Source organism: Ascidiella aspersa, chromosome 9 (genome assembly GCF_963924565.1).
Source record: "Ascidiella aspersa chromosome 9, kaAscAspe10.2, whole genome shotgun sequence".
NCBI lineage: Eukaryota > Metazoa > Chordata > Ascidiacea > Phlebobranchia > Ascidiidae > Ascidiella > Ascidiella aspersa.
The window spans coordinates 21,569,986-21,590,930 of NC_139455.1; the positions used below are offsets into that span (position 1 = coordinate 21,569,986).

At 40.0% G+C, this 20,945-nt stretch overlaps 1 protein-coding gene across 1 annotated transcript in view; it reads left to right on the forward strand.

The window, feature by feature from the left end:
• The first annotated feature begins 92 nt into the window (after nt 1–92).
• LOC146133571 (uncharacterized) overlaps nt 93–20,945 on the forward strand; it is a 43,821-nt gene continuing 22,968 nt past the window's right edge. Inside the window, exons 1-3 of the mRNA XM_083397794.1 lie at nt 93–335; nt 1,577–1,724; nt 2,390–2,503. Of these exons, the coding sequence (XP_083253920.1) occupies nt 93–335; nt 1,577–1,724; nt 2,390–2,503 (505 nt within the window). The remainder of the gene's footprint in view (nt 336–1,576; nt 1,725–2,389; nt 2,504–20,945) is intronic.

Consider the following 20,945-nt stretch of genomic DNA (forward strand, 5'->3'; position numbering starts at 1 on the left):
GATATCGATTTTGGATTAAAAAGTCCAGTATCGGACATCTCTAATGTGTACGACATATAGAATATATCGTACCAAAAAAAAAAAAAATCCTTATGCACCCAACATCTAGTAACCCCCACTTTGTCCACAGGGCCCCACTTCCTTCGTACCCCCCTAAGTCGTCCAAGACCCGGCCGGCCCAGCAGCAGATCAGCGCCACGTCCCCGCCCCCCTCGGCCCAGACCCTGGCCCAGCCCCCCTTAAAAAAGGTCACTAGCCCCAACCCAGTCGAAGATAGACTTTCCCCGGAGCTGTTCCTCGCTATGACGTTGAATCCGGGCGGGAGGCCAGTCGAGGTAAGAGAATAGCTGAATGTTCCGCTGTTTGTGTTGTTTGGGTGCTTTGGATGTTGACAAAATAGTCGAACTGCCTGAATCAGTCGCTAACGATTCAAATGGAAAGTATATTTTATTGGAACTCGGTTTAATTTGACATTTTGTTCAGCTCTGTGGGATGTTTTGGTGTATTAGGTGTTTACAAAGTTGCTTGGATCGCCATCAATCAGTCGCTAACGAATTAAATGAAGTATTATTGTTTATAAGTATTATTTATAGGAACTCTTTTTTGTTATTATTTTTTATGTAGGAGTTTAAGTTGACATTTGCTTTTGCCTGCGAACGCGGGTGACCTTAGTTTCAACTCGATCGCCAGAACAAGACACGCGATAATCCGTCCATGAACTAATCCTTTTCTGCGGACAACGTCGCCAACTTTTTATATATGATACTGTTGTTATACTAAACGTGTCTTCCTCTATTTGGTGCTGAGCTACATAGTTGACGCATGATGTTTTCTATCGGTTTGACTTTTCTTAGAAGGGACAGAAATTACAAAATCTAAATTAACTTTTCAAGTAAAATTGTAAGATTCTGCTGACCATTGTAAAAGAGGGAGAAAGTATTTAATGTGCAAAGAATATTTTTGGTAATAATCATTTTATGTCTATTATTTCTTTAAAATACGTAGTAAGAATATTAAAGCCCATACAGAAGTAGGATCATTTTGAACGTTTTGAATACCGTATCTCTTTATTTATTTGTTTTCAACATTGGTTGAAAATGAATAAAGAGGTATTCATAACGTTGGTACGTACTTCTGTATGGGTTTAATATGCTTACATCTTGCTACAACCACCAACCATTAATGCTCCCATCGTTTGAAATACGTTTTGGATTTTACATTTTACCATGTACGATACATGATGTCGCAGTTTTTCCCACATCTACCATAAATAACACCAAGGATTACCCACTTAAAAAAATAATTTTAATTAAAAATACCATCTTTATTTTTGGCTTTCTTCTTTTGTTCTTCCTTATCAGTCGTTTTTCAAATTTTTTCGACTCCGTTATTTCGTCGCCAGGATTTAGTGACCTGACCACCTTCAAAGTCCTTAAGCAGTCCGTGTCAGTTAAGTCCTTAATATCGTGTCATTCAAGTCCTAAATGTCGTGCCATTTGAATCCTAAATAATGTATAACAATACTTCAACGTTTATACAAACACGAGTGCTGCATAATCGCTTCTTTTTCACGCAGAACATCCACAGCTTCAAAGAGGATCTAGATCCGGACAAAGTGCCGCAGGACACGGTTGACTGCGCACCTCCCCTTACTCCTGGATTCCCACTTGATCCAGCAACTCCAAACACCCCCTACTTCAACGCTACATCATCCCCTGAAAAAGGTATCAACTTGAATTATATCACAGTATAGCCTAAAGCAGTTCTTCTTAAACTTATTTAGTTTTGTTCACCCCTAGCATCTATCTCCAGATTTCATTCACCCTTTTCTAATGATATGATAAAACTATCTCGTCTATTATAACAGCACAAAATGACTTAGGTTGTTATTATCCATTTGTGACGGTTCACCTTATTCACCCCTTTCGGTTGGTTCACCCCTGTAAAATTTTATTTACCCTTTGGTGAACCATTCACTTAATTAAGAAACACTGACCTAAAGAACGCATTGTACATAACAAACTAATTTGGCCCGCCTACAAGACTAGATTTTGCGATTAAAATGCATTTTAAGAATCCTCTATGTGAGTAAAGTCTCATATTTCCAGCGCGGTCCTTTCCCATCAATATATTTTGGTGCCGCTTTAACTCTGACGCTTAGACTCTGTGTTTTCAGTTTCCACCAAGCTTTTGGTATTCCCAAATTTAGTTTCATGTTCCGATTATAATTACGATTGGTGTTTCTGATTGCAAACCGTCTAAAGCCTAAACTTGGTCAAAGAGAGAAAATAAAATAAAAACGAAATGCAACCTACATTATATACTCTTTTAATTGGGCCCCTAAGTCAACTCCTGTGATTATGTTTGCTAATATTGCGTCCCTTTTTAGGCCACACTCCGTTCGGACTTTCGAAAACTCCTCTGGCCGCTCTGGGACTCAAACCGTCGGAACAACCGACTCCTTCGTATCACGAGCAACTTGCGCAAGAACAGGCTGGCGAAGGTATGTTTATTTGTACTTTCTTTGTCCGATTTTTATATGGCGGAGGTTTTGCAGCCATTTTCAATGTGTTCTCTGTTCAGTAAGTTTCCCTCGTTTTTGAGATTAGGAAATAATAAGAAACATTCTCAGAAACACACAAGATGCTCTCCGTAAGGTTCTTGTGTATGGCTTCCGTTATCGTTACAACTCCAGGAGTCCTTAATCAGAGAATGCCCATTGTGTGTACGCATGTATCAGTTGTATTCAGAAACTAATTATAACACACACGCGCACAGATATACATCCAAATAATTACACACATGAACTAACAGGGGTAGGTTAAAACACTACACAGGTACATGCCCAACAGCATAAAGACGCACTTAAGTGAAGCCGGTAGTTTGTTTTGCGCTATGGCGCCTACCTGCAATGCAGGATAATGGATAAATAGAGGAAAGCTATATTTTAATGTAAAATTGAGTGAATATGTATCCACTCTGTAAAACTAGATTGAACATTTGAAAACCTTTCCAGCAAATTAACCTCAACTGCTGAAAAAGTGCGGAAATACACTACATTTCCGACAGGGCGCATGTTCTTTATACAAACTTTAACTTTGTCACAAAAATTTCCCGGTCCTATAGGTCTAAAACTTACAGAAGTGATTGGTATTAGGAGAGCTGGCCTTAACGACAATGGCTTTAACAACAAACATCAACAATAGCTTTAACGACAAACATTTTCCACAAAGTTAAGAAGGGATATTGACCCAGTTATGTGCCGAGGTCGCAATTTTCATTCAGCGCTGGTATGCCGTCGACGTCACCGGTCAGTGTTTGCCCTGCTGTTACGTCACAAATGGCATTCCATTGTTGCGTGTGCTGTCCAAACTCGGACGTCCATCCGGCTCGCTTGGCAAACAGAGCGATACCGTGTTGTTGTTTTATTCCAAGTGCTGTCCCGTGTAATGTACACAGCAGCCCGTTTACGATTCCATCGGCGCACATTATCTGTGTTCTTTTTCCGTGTGTTTATTGCACGTATTCTTTCGTGTGGAAGTTTGTACGCCCTCGCGATCTGCGGAATGCTGCAATGATTTTATTCCACTTTAGACGTGTGATCTCTCACGACACCATGCGGTGGTAAAACTTTTTTCCACCTGAAAAATTTTTTTTCGCAACGGTTTTAACTGTTAAGTCAGTGGTCCTCAAACGGGTTCCGAAGCGCCCTGTTGTGACATTTCTGATGCTCGCGGGTTTCGATAGGTATTTGAGAATTTGAATCTGATTTTTTGCTCAATTAGTAATCTTTTTGATAGAACTATTTGTGTACGATTAGAGACAAATATATAAAATGACATTTTTCTACACGTTTTAAGTTGATTGTATTGTTCCAGTTCCATTTATAATGGCATTTCAGTAAAATACTAACGAAAATCCCAGTCGGGGTGCCAAAAATATATTTGTTAGTTTTGAGGGGTGTCGTAAAAAAGGGTTGAGAATCACTGCGTTTGATAAATTATGCGATTCACAGTAAACACTTTAAATGGGCAGCTGTTGAAATAGTAAACATCAGGAAAAATTGTTATCAATAAGACCTTTTAGATACTTCAAGACTTACATATAATTATTTATTTGATTACATAAATTGCTATTAGTAATCGAATCAAGTAAATACAAGTAATTCGTACGTTGAATCACGTAAGTTAGTTTCGTTTCCGAGAAATATTATTTTAATAAACCCTAAATGAGTGTTAGCCCTAGTTCAATCATCGTTGTTCTTGAACCTATACCTTACCCTCACCTAACTTATGTTGTGCAAGCTGCATTGTCACATGCTTTGTGTGAGTGGGACATGTCGTTAGCATACATTAACGACAGGGTTTCCCTATGCGACCCATGACATCATAGTCAAATATGACTTTTGATCTTTCAACCGACCTACTCGAAAATCTAATCGAACAACGATATCACTGTAAGTATGATACACATCTCCTTCAAATCGGACTTTGTCATAAATTGATCTTTGTACCGCTTTTACTTGTCCCTTTTTTTTGAGCAGCTGTGATAACTTTGGTAAACTTTTCATCTGGTCATATAGCTTATTTCCTGAAAGATAACAAGAAAAACAGTTTGGTCAGCGTTGACTAATAGTTCAGTAATATCACTGTTCTGGACACCTCTTTATTATCAACAAAGGTACTTTTATTTAGTTTGGTGGTTGGTAATCTTTATAGCACCCACCAGCGAGTAAAAACAAGCATGTTAAAGCGTATAGTTCCACCAGTGATTTTTAGATTTTAAAGCCATTCGTAAGCTGCTGATTGCTAAACAACGTAAATTATGACCTTTGTACAGTTAAGTCAACTGTTCATGCTAAAATCGCATATTTGCACGCAGCTGTGTGACGTCACAAAAGTTTGTTTTCTTTCAAATCAAAATTCCAACATCAGAGCGTTCGCCGACTTCTCACTGGGAGGTATAATTCAACAGAAAACCACTCCAAATCGACTTTTTGTTATTACTGGCGATACTTTCAAGTCCTTATATGGAAACGCGCGGTATTGCATTAGTCCACATGGCCATTTGTGATCGAGTAATTTTCAAAATTTGATCTTTAGACTATTGTACTATAGCCTAGTTGTCTTGATTTTGGACGAGTTCGGCAAACTTCAAAGCCAACTCGATCAAACGACCAACCTTATTCGTTGTTTGGGCATGTTTTGTTGTTTAGTAGAGCAGGGTGCAGGTTAGCGTTTTGTAACAAGAAAGTTAAAGAAAGTTGTTTCCGTTTTTCTCGCCTCGATTTTTTAAACTGCCTTCGGTTGATAACATCACAGCATTGGTGAACTGGAAATGTTTTAATGTTTTATCTGGATGGAAACAGCTGAAGAAACATACTGTAAGATGGGGGTATGGGTAAACAGGTGCTTGTATTACCCTTACAGATGCCTAGTAGAACCCTAAAGAAGTAAAACAAGCCATTAGTGTCCCAAAAACCTATCCCCAGGCGTTTACAGCCTCCGCAGGGCGACCGTATCTGATCTCGATCTGTGATCTGCTTGTGTGTATTGCCTGCAGTTTACCATCGGGGTGCTAATTTGATTTGCCGGACGATTGCCGTATTCTGCGCACCAAAGCTAAGAGCCAACTGCTGTACGTAATAACACGGACAGGATATGGCATGTGCATGTGATAAATAGACGCTGCTTAAAAGACCTGTCCCTTGTAAAGATTGTATCTCGTTGTAACGTAATGTTTTCACGGAACTCTTGTTTGGCCTGAATGATGCTGCTGTTGTATTATGATTATAATTTCATGGTATTCTGTGTGGCGTTTGTGTATACTGATTAGGCGTATCATACAAAGTAAGATTGAGAAATCTGTATATCCTATCATCGATTAAAATATGAAAATGTCATTTGGCAATAGGCACTTTTTAAAAACACTTTATTAGAGTCATGACTTCCGTTTTAAAGATTAAGTATGAAGTATTTTTTTATTGCATATTTAGTTTTAGATAAATGACTAGGTCCCCAAACATTTTTCTAATTTGTGATCAAAATTTATTTTGCAATATTTCTATAGCAACACGTTTAATATTACAACGGTGATTTATTCCGCACCATGACGTCATACCCTGGGAAATGTATTTTTTTTGTAAAGTTTAAAGTTTTTTCTTATTTTTACTTGTCGGGTCATTGACTGCGGATGGCGTTCACATGGATTAGTCAGCAGTCGTAATCCTGACTAATAATTCGCACCAGCCAGAATTCCAAGAACTAAGAAGCACCAGAATGTGTGGGACGTTATATCCGGCCGATTCAAGTAAAAATGCCTCGACGCTTAATTTTCGCAATAACCGCCGAGAAGTTTGCGATGCCGTTTTGCGTTACCTTTTATGGAAAGCTTAAAGTCTATAGTATGTAACCAGCTTGCGTGTTTTTTTCGTAAGAGGTTCCCTTCTAAACGGATCTTAATCCATTTAGACATAGTTTTTTTAAAGGCATAGTTATTTTTATGCTTTCGTTTATTTTCCCATTTTGTGTCAATAGGTGTTAAGGTTCTAAACAAATGCAAATGGGGTTAAAACGGAGTGTAGTTTTTTTGTACCAGCCAAGTATAAGTACATGGTTTTGTAAATCCCAACTTTAACCATCGTAATGCGAAGAATTTAAGCAAAGAGATTAAAGCTTATTATAGCCCGTCGTTGCAATACTGAACTCTTATTGTTTCTATACATTTATAACCTACTGAAGTCAGTAGTTTTACTTTATTTTGACAACAACTATATTTTGTTTTATAATTGCCCGATGGAGGAATGTCGGAATGTGTTTTAATAAAAAAAATCAATAACACAAAGAACACGCCATTTAAAGCAAGTCAAGCCGCACTGCTTGGCTAACTTGGTCAGTTGCTTTGTTGCGCTAGGTTACCTTTGTTTAGCCACTAGTTCTTCAAAGGAAATTTAAAATCGAATTCGGGAAACCCTTTTTGGTCGTTGCGTCGTTAACTTACGTCATCAAGTGTAAGTGCGTATTTAACCAAACTAGTACAACGAGTATTATTATAGCAACCAACGTTTCTCTTTGGCTGTAGAGTAGCAGTCTGCGGTTTGGTCTGTTTCGTAAATACCCCGGTTGTTGTTGCTTTTGAAGGTTTATTGTTCCTTTTACGCATGTCAGGCGTAGTATAGTCTGTGTGTAATGTTCTGCTTTCGTGAAACAACTATACCCAAAAAGCCAATACTTTTATGTTTTATTTTTCCGTTTCAAACAATAAAACAAAATCATTTTTCTGCTTTCGTGAAGCAGATATACCCAACCAGTTTATTCTTTTATGTTTTATTTTTCCGTTTTCAACAATAAAAAAATTTCCTGTAATGTACCCAGGGTCCTCTGAAGGCGTATGGATATATATTTAGTTGGTGCTATATTGGTATTACTCCATGTAGTAACAAATAGAAATCCACACCGTTTGACGTATCAACTTTCTCCAGGCTTCTTCTGCATTTACCTTTCTTCACCACAATAAAAGCCAAAATGCAAACATATAGGCATGCTCAAACTGTGGTAAGCTTAAAGACCTACTTGTTTCGCTAAGGTTTCCGAATAAAAAACAACAACGTAAATCCCGCCCACCCCAAATTGCTTTCGCCCGATTTCGGTTGCCCTTTCGCAGCAGCGAAGCCCGGAGCCCTTCTACGCGTTTCGTTTTTCTCCTGAAAGGCAGCACCGGGGCAAAACAAAACACTGGCCCGATTCTTGGGGACAACCGGTGTTGTTTTTCCCCGCCCGCTACGCCTGGCTGCACAAGATACGCTCGTTGTCTTTTAAACGAAGAAGTCTCTCTTTCTCTCCTTTCTCTTTTTTTGTTTTCTCTTCCTTTTCTTTTTTTTCTTTTCTCTTCTAAATCGCGCACGGGTCGGGAGAATCTCTCGCGAAACGGCGCCGCCGTGTTTTGTTCGTAAATAGGCGAAATAAGCCCGGAGCGATGAGACCAAGACGTTTGCAGCTAGCTGGAGAGTAGTGCGTGCTGGCGATGAAAACGGAATTCTTCACGCTTTTTTTAGCCAGAAAAGCGTACCCGGAGGGTTTAGAACGCGAAGTAGAGAGAGAAAGAGAAATAAAATGTGAGCCTGAGAAACGAAATCATGTTTGTATGGTCTCTACAATCTGCAAGATGTGTTTTTGTCGCAATGAACGAATTCTATATTGGGCCTTACGTAAAATAGTTTAGCGTCCTTTGGAGCATAATGGTTGGATGTTGTAGTACGACGTAGTAAGAATATCAATATCAAACGCCCATACAGAAATAGGTATCGTTTTGAACGTTTCGAATTACTCTTTCAGCATAGTCAGTATAGCAAGAATAGCGTCCGTAGCTGATTTTGAAAACCTAATTTCTTGCTTTAGTCGTTGAAATGACTAAGGGCATCCCTCGTTTCGCTCAGGCGCCAGTTGCGCACGATTTTGCGGGTGTTCGAGGGGCTTTTTAGTCCTACTCGTTTATGGGGACTGAGTTTGGTTGACAGGTGAGGCGGATATGTGTTTCTGTCACTCAGCTGCGTAAACTTTGCCCAGTTTGGGGTCGTGCCAAGTTGAATCTGGAGGTTAGTATTTAAGATGATTGATTTTTACGTGCCTAAAGGTGCTTTCGCGTCTCACCATTTGCCCGTTTGTCATTATTTCGCCAGTTTTACGTGAGTTTTTCTCGAAGATTGGCTAAATTGAAAAATTCACCAAAACCTGGCAAAAGTGGACAGGTGTTAGTTGCCCATTAATTAAACAGAGCTAATGTGTCCAATTCCAACTCTCAACAAAGTTTGATTAAAACAATAACAAAATACATGATATTTTTTTCTTGTGCTTAATAGTTGCTCAGGCATAAGTAAAAGTTCAACTGAAGCTTGGTTTGTATTTTTGTTAGCTCAGCTGTTTGAAAGACTATATATACAAAAATATCGTTTTCAAGAAGGCTTTTGCTCTTTTACCTGTATACAAAATAAAATATTAGATCACCTTTTAGTGAATTGTAAAAGCGTTTTTTTAGGCTCAGTTGCCAGCAACGTTTTAGCTGTGTAGCCCGGATTCCACGTACTTTCGTACTTGTGTTTGCAGCTAAGCTCCAAAACAAACATCGACCATCGATCGGTAGTCAAGCATCGAACCAAATGCCTGGCTGCCAATCGACTATAGAAACCCTCAGCATTTTGCTCGATCGCCCACGAAGCCTCTGGGCCGATTTGTGTTTGGCAAATAGAAGCTTTTCATGCAGCTTGCGAAAAGTATCGAGTTCTTACGTACAAAATACCAGTTTACTTTGCATTTTGCCGAATCTCCTAGTTAATTCGAATTTTTCAAAAATATCTGATCCTGGTTTTACTCGGGTTTTTAAACTTCGAGTGTTATTATTTATATACGCGTCAGCGGAACAGTGATCGACAAGCAGAAACCTGGTGCCAATGGTTTGGAATTCCATAAAGATAAGCCGTATCCAACCTGACTATAACGACAAAGACGAGCAGGTGTCTTGGCAGTCGACATTTTGCGCTTGCACTCTTGTCTTACCAGCTGACCCTGTAATTTGTGTCTAAAACCGGACTCCGGTACTCGACAGTCACAATTACAATCTAGACTCGACAGATGTCATTAAGCTGTGTACAAAATCGCTATCATTTTTTAAATAGTTGTACGCCATCCCTTTGCAAGTTCGATAAACTTGTTGGAGAAGTTTAACACTGTTACATAAAAAAACTAATATTTTCGTATTTAGAGATAAACGACCTTAAGTGTTTCGGTGAGTATTAAAAGTGATCAGTTTTTAGGTTTCTTTAGCATAGTAGAAACAGAAGAAAAACGGAAATCATTTGATTAGACAGTTAGATCCCATTAGAATAAATACTCGTGGTTTTGGAAAAGACACAATGCTGCTCTGTGCGAAGGTTTTAGTCATACATCGCAAAAGGGCTATTGCATTTTTTGCACCTTTTTCGTTTTTAGGCCTTGCTCATAATATGTCCGCATTTTCATCGGATCCATTTTGGCATCGAATCGTCGCTGCGTTGTTAAATTATTGACGACGGTTGTAATACGAATGGCGACATATAAGCCAACCAAGCTTCCGATGCCGACAAATTGCTTTGCTGTTTTCAAGAGATACAAGGTTGCTTATGTCTTTCAGTTAAACAAATGTTTTAACATATGTCAGTAAATAAGATTGTTTCCTGACAGGAACTGATACCTTTTATATTGCTCGGGCCGCTGCACGAAAACGTTTTTAGTTTCCGCAATATTTCATATAGGTATGCTCGTCATGCCCGTATATGGAAGTTGCATAGATTTGAGCTTCATTTTTGCTGTTCTAATTACCGCTTTGTTGTTGTTTGTCTCAAATGCTTACTTTACTCGCATAATTGACGGTCTTACGCACAGCATTTCAAGCAACGCGTGTGTTTTAAGTTCAAACCTCGTTCATGCTGTTTCTCGTTTCCCGGCGCAGCACGACGCCAATTAAAGCTTGCAAAATCTCTAGGAAGGCTTAAATCGGCAACAGTAGCTTATGAGTCCGTTTATTACTTGCCGTATGACGTAGTAGCGTGGTAGACCGTCCGCTTGTCACCCAGAAAGCGCAACAGGTGGTGTTTTGTTCCGTTTTCCGTTAAACGAGACTATTCCTGTAAGGTTTTTTAGGGTATATGCAGTGAACTGTCGGAATGTAGATTATACCCTAGCAAGTATTTTCATCTTCGCGTAATCTTGCTCCAGCTAATGTCGTGTTTGGACAGAACGACAGAAAGAGGGTTATTTTGCGTGCTGTTGGGGTAATTTAACTTTAAACACAAGTATGAACCTGGCAATTTGCCCAAGTTTTTGCGCAACGCCGTAAGTCAGCCGTATATCCTATTTACAAGGAATGAGAAAGTCACCGTAAGGCTTAGCCTTAAAGAATAACAAAATATTTACGAATACCGCCATTAATTCTATGAAACGCGCGAAGGTAGTCTGCGAATAATTGAGAAGACCTGATTTGCAACATTTTTTTTATTTAATCGCCAAAAATTGAAAAACCTCTCTGTACGATGCAAACCTTTTTATATTAAAAGTAACAGTCTAAGTACGTTGGACACGCGGCTGTGAAGCACATAATTCTTCTAGATTTCGTTAAACGATTTCAAGGTGGTTCGACTTAAAAATTTTCAGAAGAGCCCTTCTCTATTAAAGTGAATATAGTAAGTAAACATAAACTGTTACCGCAGAATACCTATACACTGTAGTTTATTTACGTATTTACAACGTTGCTTTGTTCTTTACGTGCGTCATATCGGAAAAGGCGACGTTAAAAAAGAAAACCGATTACGGCCAAGTTGAAACGACAACATTACCTCACTGTGCACTTTGTGTAGCTTGGGCAAACACAAATTACGTCAGTATTTTTCGGCGGTTGTGTTAACAATGCCGCGGGTGTGGCGACGTGGTGCTTAGTTATTTTAACTCCTCCATTTTCTCATTTCTATCGGCGATATTGGAGAAGCTGTAATGAGGCAAGCTGATTTCAAAATCGCATGTAGAGAAACATATAGCCTTTGTGTTAGTAGAGAGACTTTAGGCGAAATCAGGGTGAGAATGTTTTAGGGTGTCGTTAGTTTGCTATTATACTTAACAGTTTGCAGGAATCGCGCTTATCTCGATCAGAACATTCGTTCTCAGTAATATGTTTTCCCTACAGTTTCAGTAATATAATAGTTCTGCCTAGTGTTTCAAAAATATAGTAGTTTTGCCTAGTGTTTCAAAAATATAGTAGTTTTGCCTAGTGTTTTGTTCAATAATATGTTTAACTACCGACCTTGGACGTCAAACTTAAAATTTAACCTAAAATGTCACAATCGTATCTGATTTGGCAATGTTGAAATTGTTATTTTCAAAAAAAGACTCACCCTGTGTTGTTGTTGAGTTGCAGCCGAAATTGTATAACTGAACCAGTGACTTAAATAATTATGCTTACCCGTCGTTAAACGCCATATTATTGTTTTCAGTGTCGAGTTTTTCCCTGTTGATTAATATGCTACGTGACTTGGTGAGCGCGCTAAGTGCCGCGAATGTCGAGTGTTTATTCTGTGACGTCAGCTACGATGACGTAGCGCGTGACAACACCTATGAACAGAATGGGTTTGGCTTGCGTCAGATTCAGCCCTTACCTCAGTCGGCACTGTCAACTTGCAGCAATTACTGTCGAAAGATATCTTGAGGCAATAGTTAATTTTCCCTGCGCTACATTAGAATTTCTTAGTAACCGGTAGTGTTGTTAACAAGCCATTTTGAAATGACTGAAGTCCCAATCAAGTAATTTGTAAAATAATCAAGTCCAAGTCAAGTTAAGTCAAGTCACTTAAGTCATAGCAACACTGGTAACCGCTGCGTAAAAATGGTTAGGATTGCCTTAACTAGTGGATTATTTTAGTGACGAGACCATTTAAACGATTCGTTTCAGATTCAGTCTTTACCTCAGTCGGCACTATTAACTATAAAAACTTGCAACAATTACTGTCGAAAGATATTTCGAGGCAATAGTTAATTTTGTATGCGTCACATTAGATTTTCTCAGCTGCGTAAAAAAGGTTTAGAAGCATTGCCTTAACCAGTGGGTTATTTTAGTGACGAGACCATTTAAACAAGTCATTTACGTGGTTGTGCCTGTTGGTCGCGGTTTTACCAAGTCCGAAACTCGTTTTGTCGTTTTGTGATGTGAGCCTAACCTAAGCCGAGTTCCCACACGGCATTCAATCCCTTTCCAGCAAAAGAAAGCAATATATCGCCCAGTTGGCCCGTAACAGCAATAACAAACGCCTCGTAAGCACGTATTTCGCGACAGCTGAGCGAGCATCTCTGAACGGCACAAGACACCGCAATGCTTTCCTTGCGCAATTGGATTTCCTGTTTCTCACACCCACCTCTTCGCCCAAACGTCGCAGCAGCCCCCTGACTTATATGGGATTTTTTCTCTTTCGCCTTGTTAGTACCTCGATGGTGTGTGGTGAGCGTTTGCATGACAGCCCACGCGAGACGAGTGTTGTTATGAGTTTGTCGACGGGCGGCAATTACCTACTAGACGGTAATTTTAATTTAACGTACTTTGTTGTTGTGCCTTATTATTGTGGAGTGCGCGCTTGGTAAACGCTTTCGTACAATGATGTCACCACACCTCTAATTATATGATAGGTTTCAGTATCGCTGACGAGTCTATTTAAAGTTCGATTTCCAAATATGGTGGCATTGAGGGTATAAAACGCGTTTGAATAAAATCCCGCAGATAAGGGGGTGGTAAGCCGCCATTGAAATCGCTTGTTTTGCCTTCATCTGATTGCAGGCCTGATCCTGTTTTGGCAATTTGTGTGAAGAGTCTGTGAGGTCATAAAGCCCTTTGTGTCCCCGCACTGCAAAGCATATCGGGTTTCAATTATGACGTCATTGTCGAATGGGTGCCTTTTCAGTTTTCTGTTTACTTCAGAAACAGTCCTGGGGCCTATTTCGCTTGAATTGCCTTGCTTGTCGTGTTTTGGGTCAAGAGGGTGAAAATGGCGAAGGGGATAAAAGAGTCCTTTATCTCGGTGGTTTATTGGTTTTGCAATCTAATCAACTTAAACAAAAAGGTGTTTTAGTTTAAATCAGATATGGGTGCACTATGCATGGATCTGTAATGTAGCTTGATAAATGAATTGCAAAGCCAAAAAGGTCAAGTAGATCGACAACAACTTGATTAAGGTGTTTCTAATACGAACTGTATCATCTTCAGTTAATGTGAAAATTAATCAGATTCGTTTCCTATTTTTGAACATGAATTATTATTTCTTTATTTTTTTGGTGGCAGTTTAATATGAACACAGCATTTTTGCGCAAAACTCAGATTTATAGCCAAAGCTTCCACATTACACTATATCGAATCGGATTGTTCGAAAATCAAACTTACTAGCCCTCGGCAAACGCATTTGCCCCCATGTTGACAACTTGTCGGTTTTCCTCTGGCCTCGGACGATAAGCAGATGTGGAAATGTGTAACCGCTAACACCCCAAGCCTTCCAAGATTGCTCGACAGGCGCCAAAGGGTTTATCGGTGTCTGCTGCTTTCGCCCTGCTGCCTTGTACAGTTTCGAGATAGCGACACGCCAGGCCAGTTTGCGGCCTTTTCGGCCAATGTGACTTTTTTCAAATCCTGCCTGGTTTACACGGCTAGTTGACATGACGGAAACCAAGAAAACCCCTGTTTTAAAGTAGTTGGGACAACAATATTCCTTGTGCTACATTGATTTTTGTAGGACGCTGACTCAGTATGCATGTATGGTTGTAATGCGCATTTAAGATAATTTTTTGTTCTTATAAAATCAGACTGGTGCGAATTAAATGTTAGCGTTTGAAAATACAAACTATATTTTTAGAGGACATCACAGTTGGAGGTTGTAGTAAGTCGTAGTAACAATATCAAAGCCCATACAGAAGTAGGTAGGTAGGTAGATATTCGAAACGTTCAGAAAACTTCTATATGGACTTTTGGGAAACTAAATTACTTTTGCTAAATGCGTACTTCTTTCGATTGGTCTTTCGAGTTTCAAATTTGCTTCGCACAGTTCAGCGGCTTTGCATTTTTTTGACGCAAGTGAGTTTTTAAAGAAGGACTCTTTCGGGCCATAAGGGCCCGAGAGGCATCTCTATTGTGCCGAAGTTTACAAAACTTACACCGGCTTCGGGACGCATCGTAGACTTTTTTTCTGTAAGGTACAACTCAGGCATTCATTCGTTTCAGAGCTGTGTTGAACTTCAGTATCGTGAGAAATAAATCCTTCGATATGGGGTGGCTAATTTCTTAAGTTAAAGCATAAATATAATTATTCAATCTTCTTACTAAGGTATAAACGCTGGTGGCTGAAGTAGTGAAACATTTTTATTTGAAAAGAACGTGTGTTTAGTTATCAAAAAAAAAATCATTTAACTGTATAACTTTGTACTAATCATCCCACGTGCAACATTTTAAAGCTAAATACATTAAGACAGGCTGCCTTATTTTGAGATATAGATTAAACACGCCTCTTTAACGTAAGCAACATATTTGAATATGCTGTTCATATAATTTACCTTTAAATTTCTCAGAATCAAATTGTATGTGACGTCATAACGCTCATTATGCACATCATTAAGATGCGATGCAAATTACTCTACTGATTCGCTTAATTAGTTTCTGTGAAGTGCATATCATTCGCGATATATTTAGAAGCGTTTATTCAATTGATAGATGATCACAATAGCCGAAAAGAAACCCATGCCGTTTCAAAGCAAACGTACTGAAATAAACTGACTTCAATTGGTTATATTGGGTATGTTCGCTATTATGCCGATGCTTCATGTTAATTGAAACCGATTGCCTACAAACCACTTTGACATTTTGGCTCGTTACTGTTATAATAATTTAACACACGTCATGGCAGTATAGAACAATTTACTCACAGTCGTGTATATCGCTCACTCGAATAGTATAATGATATGAATATCCTGGTAGCTAATGTTTAGTGTTCTGGATAGGTTTTCGTGTAATGTTGACAGCAAGACGGCCTAAGGTGCGATAAACTGTAACGCCTCGAGCGGAAAAGCGCCTTAGACTTGTCGTTTTCCGTTGCTTGGACGGCTTGTTGCCTGACCTTGTCATAACATCCCAATCAAAACCGCCAAGCTCATTTGCAGAGGAGTGCTGTTAAGATTGCCCTCGGTTATCGGGCCTGGTTAATCTGGCATGGAAATATCAAGCTAGTTTTCGCGAGTATAGGCAAATACAGTGGAACAGTGGAACAAAAAACTAGAAGGTGTTTAGACAAAATAGGCCAATGCAGAGCTATTTTCTTAAATTGGTATCCAGCTCAGCTACGCAGCTTCAAGTAGGCCACTTAATTTGGCCAATTTCGAGCAACCGGTCCCATTTTAGTCCTGTTAAGGTCAGCAGAAAACGAAATATGGTTAAAAAGGGTCTGTAAATGAACGAAGAGTTTTTGGGGCGTTTTAGGAGATTTTATTAATGAAACATGCGCAAACTAAAAAACGCTTTTTCGTGTTTAAAAAGGGCACTAGGCTAGTGGTTCTCAACCTTTCTTCCTGCGTGGCCAACTTTTCGATGCACAAAAGAACACATTATTTATTCAACCGTGCATTAGTGAGATACTTGTTGTTGGACAATAAATTCACATTCCTTTTCGATTACTCCCTACGACATTCTTTATTTAAAAGTAAGTATTGTGAAACAAATGAAACAAAGTTCCTCAATAAATCTAGCTTTTTAAAAATTGGTCTGTGGCTCAAAATGGTTTCATGGCCAAATGGTTAAGGACCGCTGCACTGGGCCTACTTGAGACGAGACGCTGCGCAAGAAATCCCTTCCACCAGGGGTTCGACGTAATTGGCTTGCAAAGCAGCAGCAGATCGACAAAGCACACCCAGTGAGGTGCCCAGAGTGCGCGCCAGACTTGTTACGAGGCGGCGGCGACCTCGGACACATTTTGAGGGCCGTTCGCTTTGTCCCTGGCTTGAGTCGCCGCCTGTAATCTCCCGGTGCCTTGTGTAACAGTGTCCAACAAGTCTGTCTTTACAAATGTGCGCTATTGTTTGACGTTCGCAGTCTCGTCTGTGCAGTTGAGTGTTGAGAACCCTAGACGCGCTTGCAGCTTTTTAGTGTTGCAGTTTTTTGTGTATACTAATTTTTGAATGCTATACGTCAGGTTAGTGAATTGATTATATTTGCTTGGGAACACACAGTAAGACCTGCGAGACAACAGTGTCTAAAGCAGAGGGTTGGACGCCCTAATTCCCCGATGCCGTTGTTAATTTTCACCGACGGCGCCGCTGTTTTGGCACCGGATATTTTGCCCCTGTTTGGGGTTAGTGGGGGAATGGTAGGGAAATTGGGTTAGGGGTTAAAATTATTAGGGGAGATGTTGTTCTTTGTTCAGTCTTATGGCTGGAGTCCGTCTGTACGGTGGTATAAGGATGTTTTATGTTGCGACCAATAGTTCAAGCGTATTGCTTTTTTCGTGCGAAGTTTAAGCGGCTACTAATGGCCACTTCCCGGCCAATTAGGGTCTGCAGCGAAAGTGAAAAGGACAAAACGGGCAATCTCGCGCTCGCTCGCCAGTCGTAAAACCGCCCGTCCACTTTGTTTGAGCCGGTCAGCCCGAGTAAAGGGGGGAAGGGGGATTATCGCCGCTGCCCAAACACGTGGTCAGTGCCGCTTTCATGTCGGCGCGCTCGTAAACCGAATTCTTGTCGTCAGAACTTCCAAAGCTGCACCGAAGTTGTGCCTTGCCCAGCTGGCCGATTAAGTACATCAGAAAGTTCGCTGCTGTGTGCTCTCAGAGGTTACACTAGGCGTTAGATAATTTTGAATCGTAGTCAGGCCTGCGTACTTCTGTTTTTGCAAGATAGAACACCAGATAGTTTTTCGTGGATATCACGCCCTATTTGGGCGACAAGTTTTGAAAAAGCTATACTTTTTGGGCGACAAGTTTTAAAGAATGGCTATACTTATGGGCGCAATTTGCGATTGTGTTTTGACAGGTTTTTGAACCACCGATTTGCCTAATGCACATTGTGGTACAATTGCACAGTAGATAGATCGTTTATTCCTATCTGTATTTACAAAGATGCAAAGGAAGGCAATTTGTGAGAGTAAAGCCAGGGGATTTGCTGCTACAGGCCAACCTGGCGATCAAAACACTCCGAAATCGCGGCTTAAATGTCGCGGTTTGCCAGGTCAAGCGAGTAATGGCAGGTTATCGCTTGCCGTGTGCGCATGTTTACGAGTGCAGGAAGGCAAAGCCACTCGACTTTCAAGTTTTGATTGACGAGCTTTAAGCCCGTTTCGGACCTTATGTGTCCATAGGCAAATGCGCACAGTAAGCCCAAAGGTAAGACTTAATATTTAGCTTGTTCTGTTAAACAAGTTATTAACAGTGCACATCGTATAAAAACATATGTAAAAAGTATAGGCAGGAAGGAAATGTCGGTGTCGTTCACACTGACTAAGGCGATCTCAATAGGTTGCCGAAACGTTGGTTAACAATTACTATTATTACCAATCTGTGTTGAATGTTGAAACAGTCCATAAATAGGTTTAAAAATGCAGTAGTTCTTCTCCGAACTGTTCGCTTTTGGTCTCAATGAACTTAAAAACCGAAATTAAACCCACGATTAATGAGTTTCCTAAAATAGTAAACTCAGGGTTATTATGCATCGACTCTGATGTTCTTTAGATAGAGCGCAAAGGAAGAAGGTTGCACATTATATTTACTGATGGCGCGTATCATTAATAATAATAAAGACAGGTTCTGGGCAAGGTCGGCCTCAATCTATTGTTGCAGCTTGCATTCTTGCGTTATTATTAGATTAGAAAGGTGCGCCGTGGGGACGCCCGGGCTTTATCTCAGGGAGTGTGCCTAGATTGAACGGGTGTAACCAAAGGTTAGCGATTAGCACGGAACTCACCCAAAAGAAAGTTTGCCAATCGCAGGATTTCCCGTTAAAAAAAAAAAAAAAGTTGAAATTTATTTTTGCGTTCACGTCCCTAATGTACTCGGCTATGTAAAAATACTCGAATCGTGTCAACAACAATACCAAAATGTCTCAGAAGTTATTGACAGTGTTGTAGCTGTTTTCAAATGACTAGACTTGACTTTAGGTCCTTTAACCAAAATAACTTGACTTAGAGGTAAGTCGTTTTGTCAAATAACTTGGGGTAAAATTAGGTGTTTTTAGTGATTTGGGCATCTGACGACTTTGACTATGGGACTTGGCTTGTTAGTTTTGCAAAAGACTTGACTTGGACTTAACTAAGTTATTTTACAAATGACATGACTGGGACTCAAATCATTTCAAAATAACTTCGTTACAACACTGGTTATTGGTCAAAAGCGTCAAAGGCGATCACTGATCGATTACAAACCTCGGTATTCTCGACGTATTTGAGTGAATATACACGTTAGCGCTTGAAGCCTGTCTTGATATTTTCATCCCAGCACAAAAGGAACCTAACAGTTCTAATCCGGGTACCCGCAGGCTAAATACAGTCGGGCTTGGCGAAAAATCCGCCATTCATACCCCGGATTGAGCACCTCCGCCCCAGTTAAGCCCATAGTCAATAGTTGGCCGCTATGTCTCCATTGTTGCACTGAGCTATTGTGACGTCACATTGCGTAAAAGGCAGGTCGTTGATTTTGAATGTAAACAGAAAGCGCTAAATCTGGCCAAGCATCGAACGCGTATTACGAATAGCAATTAATTTGTGCCGCGCTTAACGACATAGAAATAGTTCCGGTTTTTAGGGCGTCAAAATATATCTGCATGACGTTGCAAGTTGATAAATAGTTTTACACCCGCCCATGTATTTCCCTTAGGGTTGCCAGTTTTGCCTTGGTGGACTGGCTGGCGCTAATTGATACACGCTAGTGTGCCGAACACCTTGCAGTTTTCCGCCTAGGCCTTCTAGTATTACCAAAGTTTGCCTAGCGTCTAGCCCGAGCGGAAGCAGGTCCTGTTTTTATGTGCGTCTGTAACTCGACGCGCGTTTTTGTGCCTCGTTTTAATACCTGGGACCTAGGGTCCGGGGGTGCCAGCAAACTACATTTAATCCCAGGTTCCAGTTTAGTTGATGTGTAGGCAAAGTTCCGAAACCCCGTTCTGTTACATTTATTGGTATCAAATAACTACCCCAGTGTTATTCCCGCTGCTCATTTAATCACACCCACTTAAAGCCCTCTAGCTTCAGTGAAATGATGACGGTGTTGTGTTGGGACTTTGTTTACCGGTTTAACCTCCAAGGAGAAAGTGCTGCCGTGAGTGATAACAATCGCAAATCGTGTCTGTCTCCGAGCCAGGTGGATTTATATCAGCCAGCGAATGTCAATGTCAGAACTCAGATAGCTACAGCAGTGCACAGGCAGATGATTGATGCCAGATAGTCGACAAAGCTCAATTGCTGAATCAAAAGCACTTTAGCATAAAACCAGCAGAATACTCTAGCAAGGCTAGAAATTCAGGTCAGGCGCTATTAAAATATCTGAAAAGATGTATATATTTCGCAAGCAAAGGTATCGTCAGTGTATCTTATTCTAATAGAATTTGATTCTATTTTTGCTGTTACTGCTCGAGATTTAAGGTTGGCGTTCATCTTGCAAGGGTCAAGGTGATTTCCATTTTCACATATTCAGTGCAACATAGAAAAAAAACAAATTAGTTTGCAATTCCTAAACTAAATTCATGTTTTAGGTATTTCAACATAACTCTCAGATTTGGTTTTATATTCATTTTTTTTTTTTTTTTGGTTTTATATTTTATTTTTTATAAGCAAAATTTGGGAAAGAGAACTAATTTAACAGGCTCTGTTATTGGTTGCATACTTATAAAGAAGCTTGCTGTTTTGCATAAACTCATTAAATGGAAATATGAAGCGGCTCTTTGCCGACGACGCTGTTAAAGGCAAATATATTGTGCACAGCAACAACAAAGTATTTTTGCAAGTCGTTGAAACGTCACTATCCGTTGCGCCACAGACTAAAATAGATGCATAATTTGCTTGCAGTTATTTTGCTGAGCCAATCACGGCGGTCTTGGCCTGTTTAGGGTCACAATTACCAACACCTATATTCATACACCGTGCATAGGCAGTATTTTAAGCGGCGTTTCACGTTCATAACCATAAAGCGACAGCAGATGAGGTTGATGCTTCCATTTGCTCGCTACGTGTCGCTGAATTCGGGTTAAACTTAACGACCCGTACAACGCGCAATTGAGTGTGATTAGGAGTTTTGCTGGGGTGCGACTTCTGCGTAAAAGGCCACTTATACTGGGATGAAATATTATTTGAGGTTTGTCCTATTGCTCTTTACGCTCTTATGCCTGTTTACCGTTACGAGAAGCAAAAACTACTTTAAACAA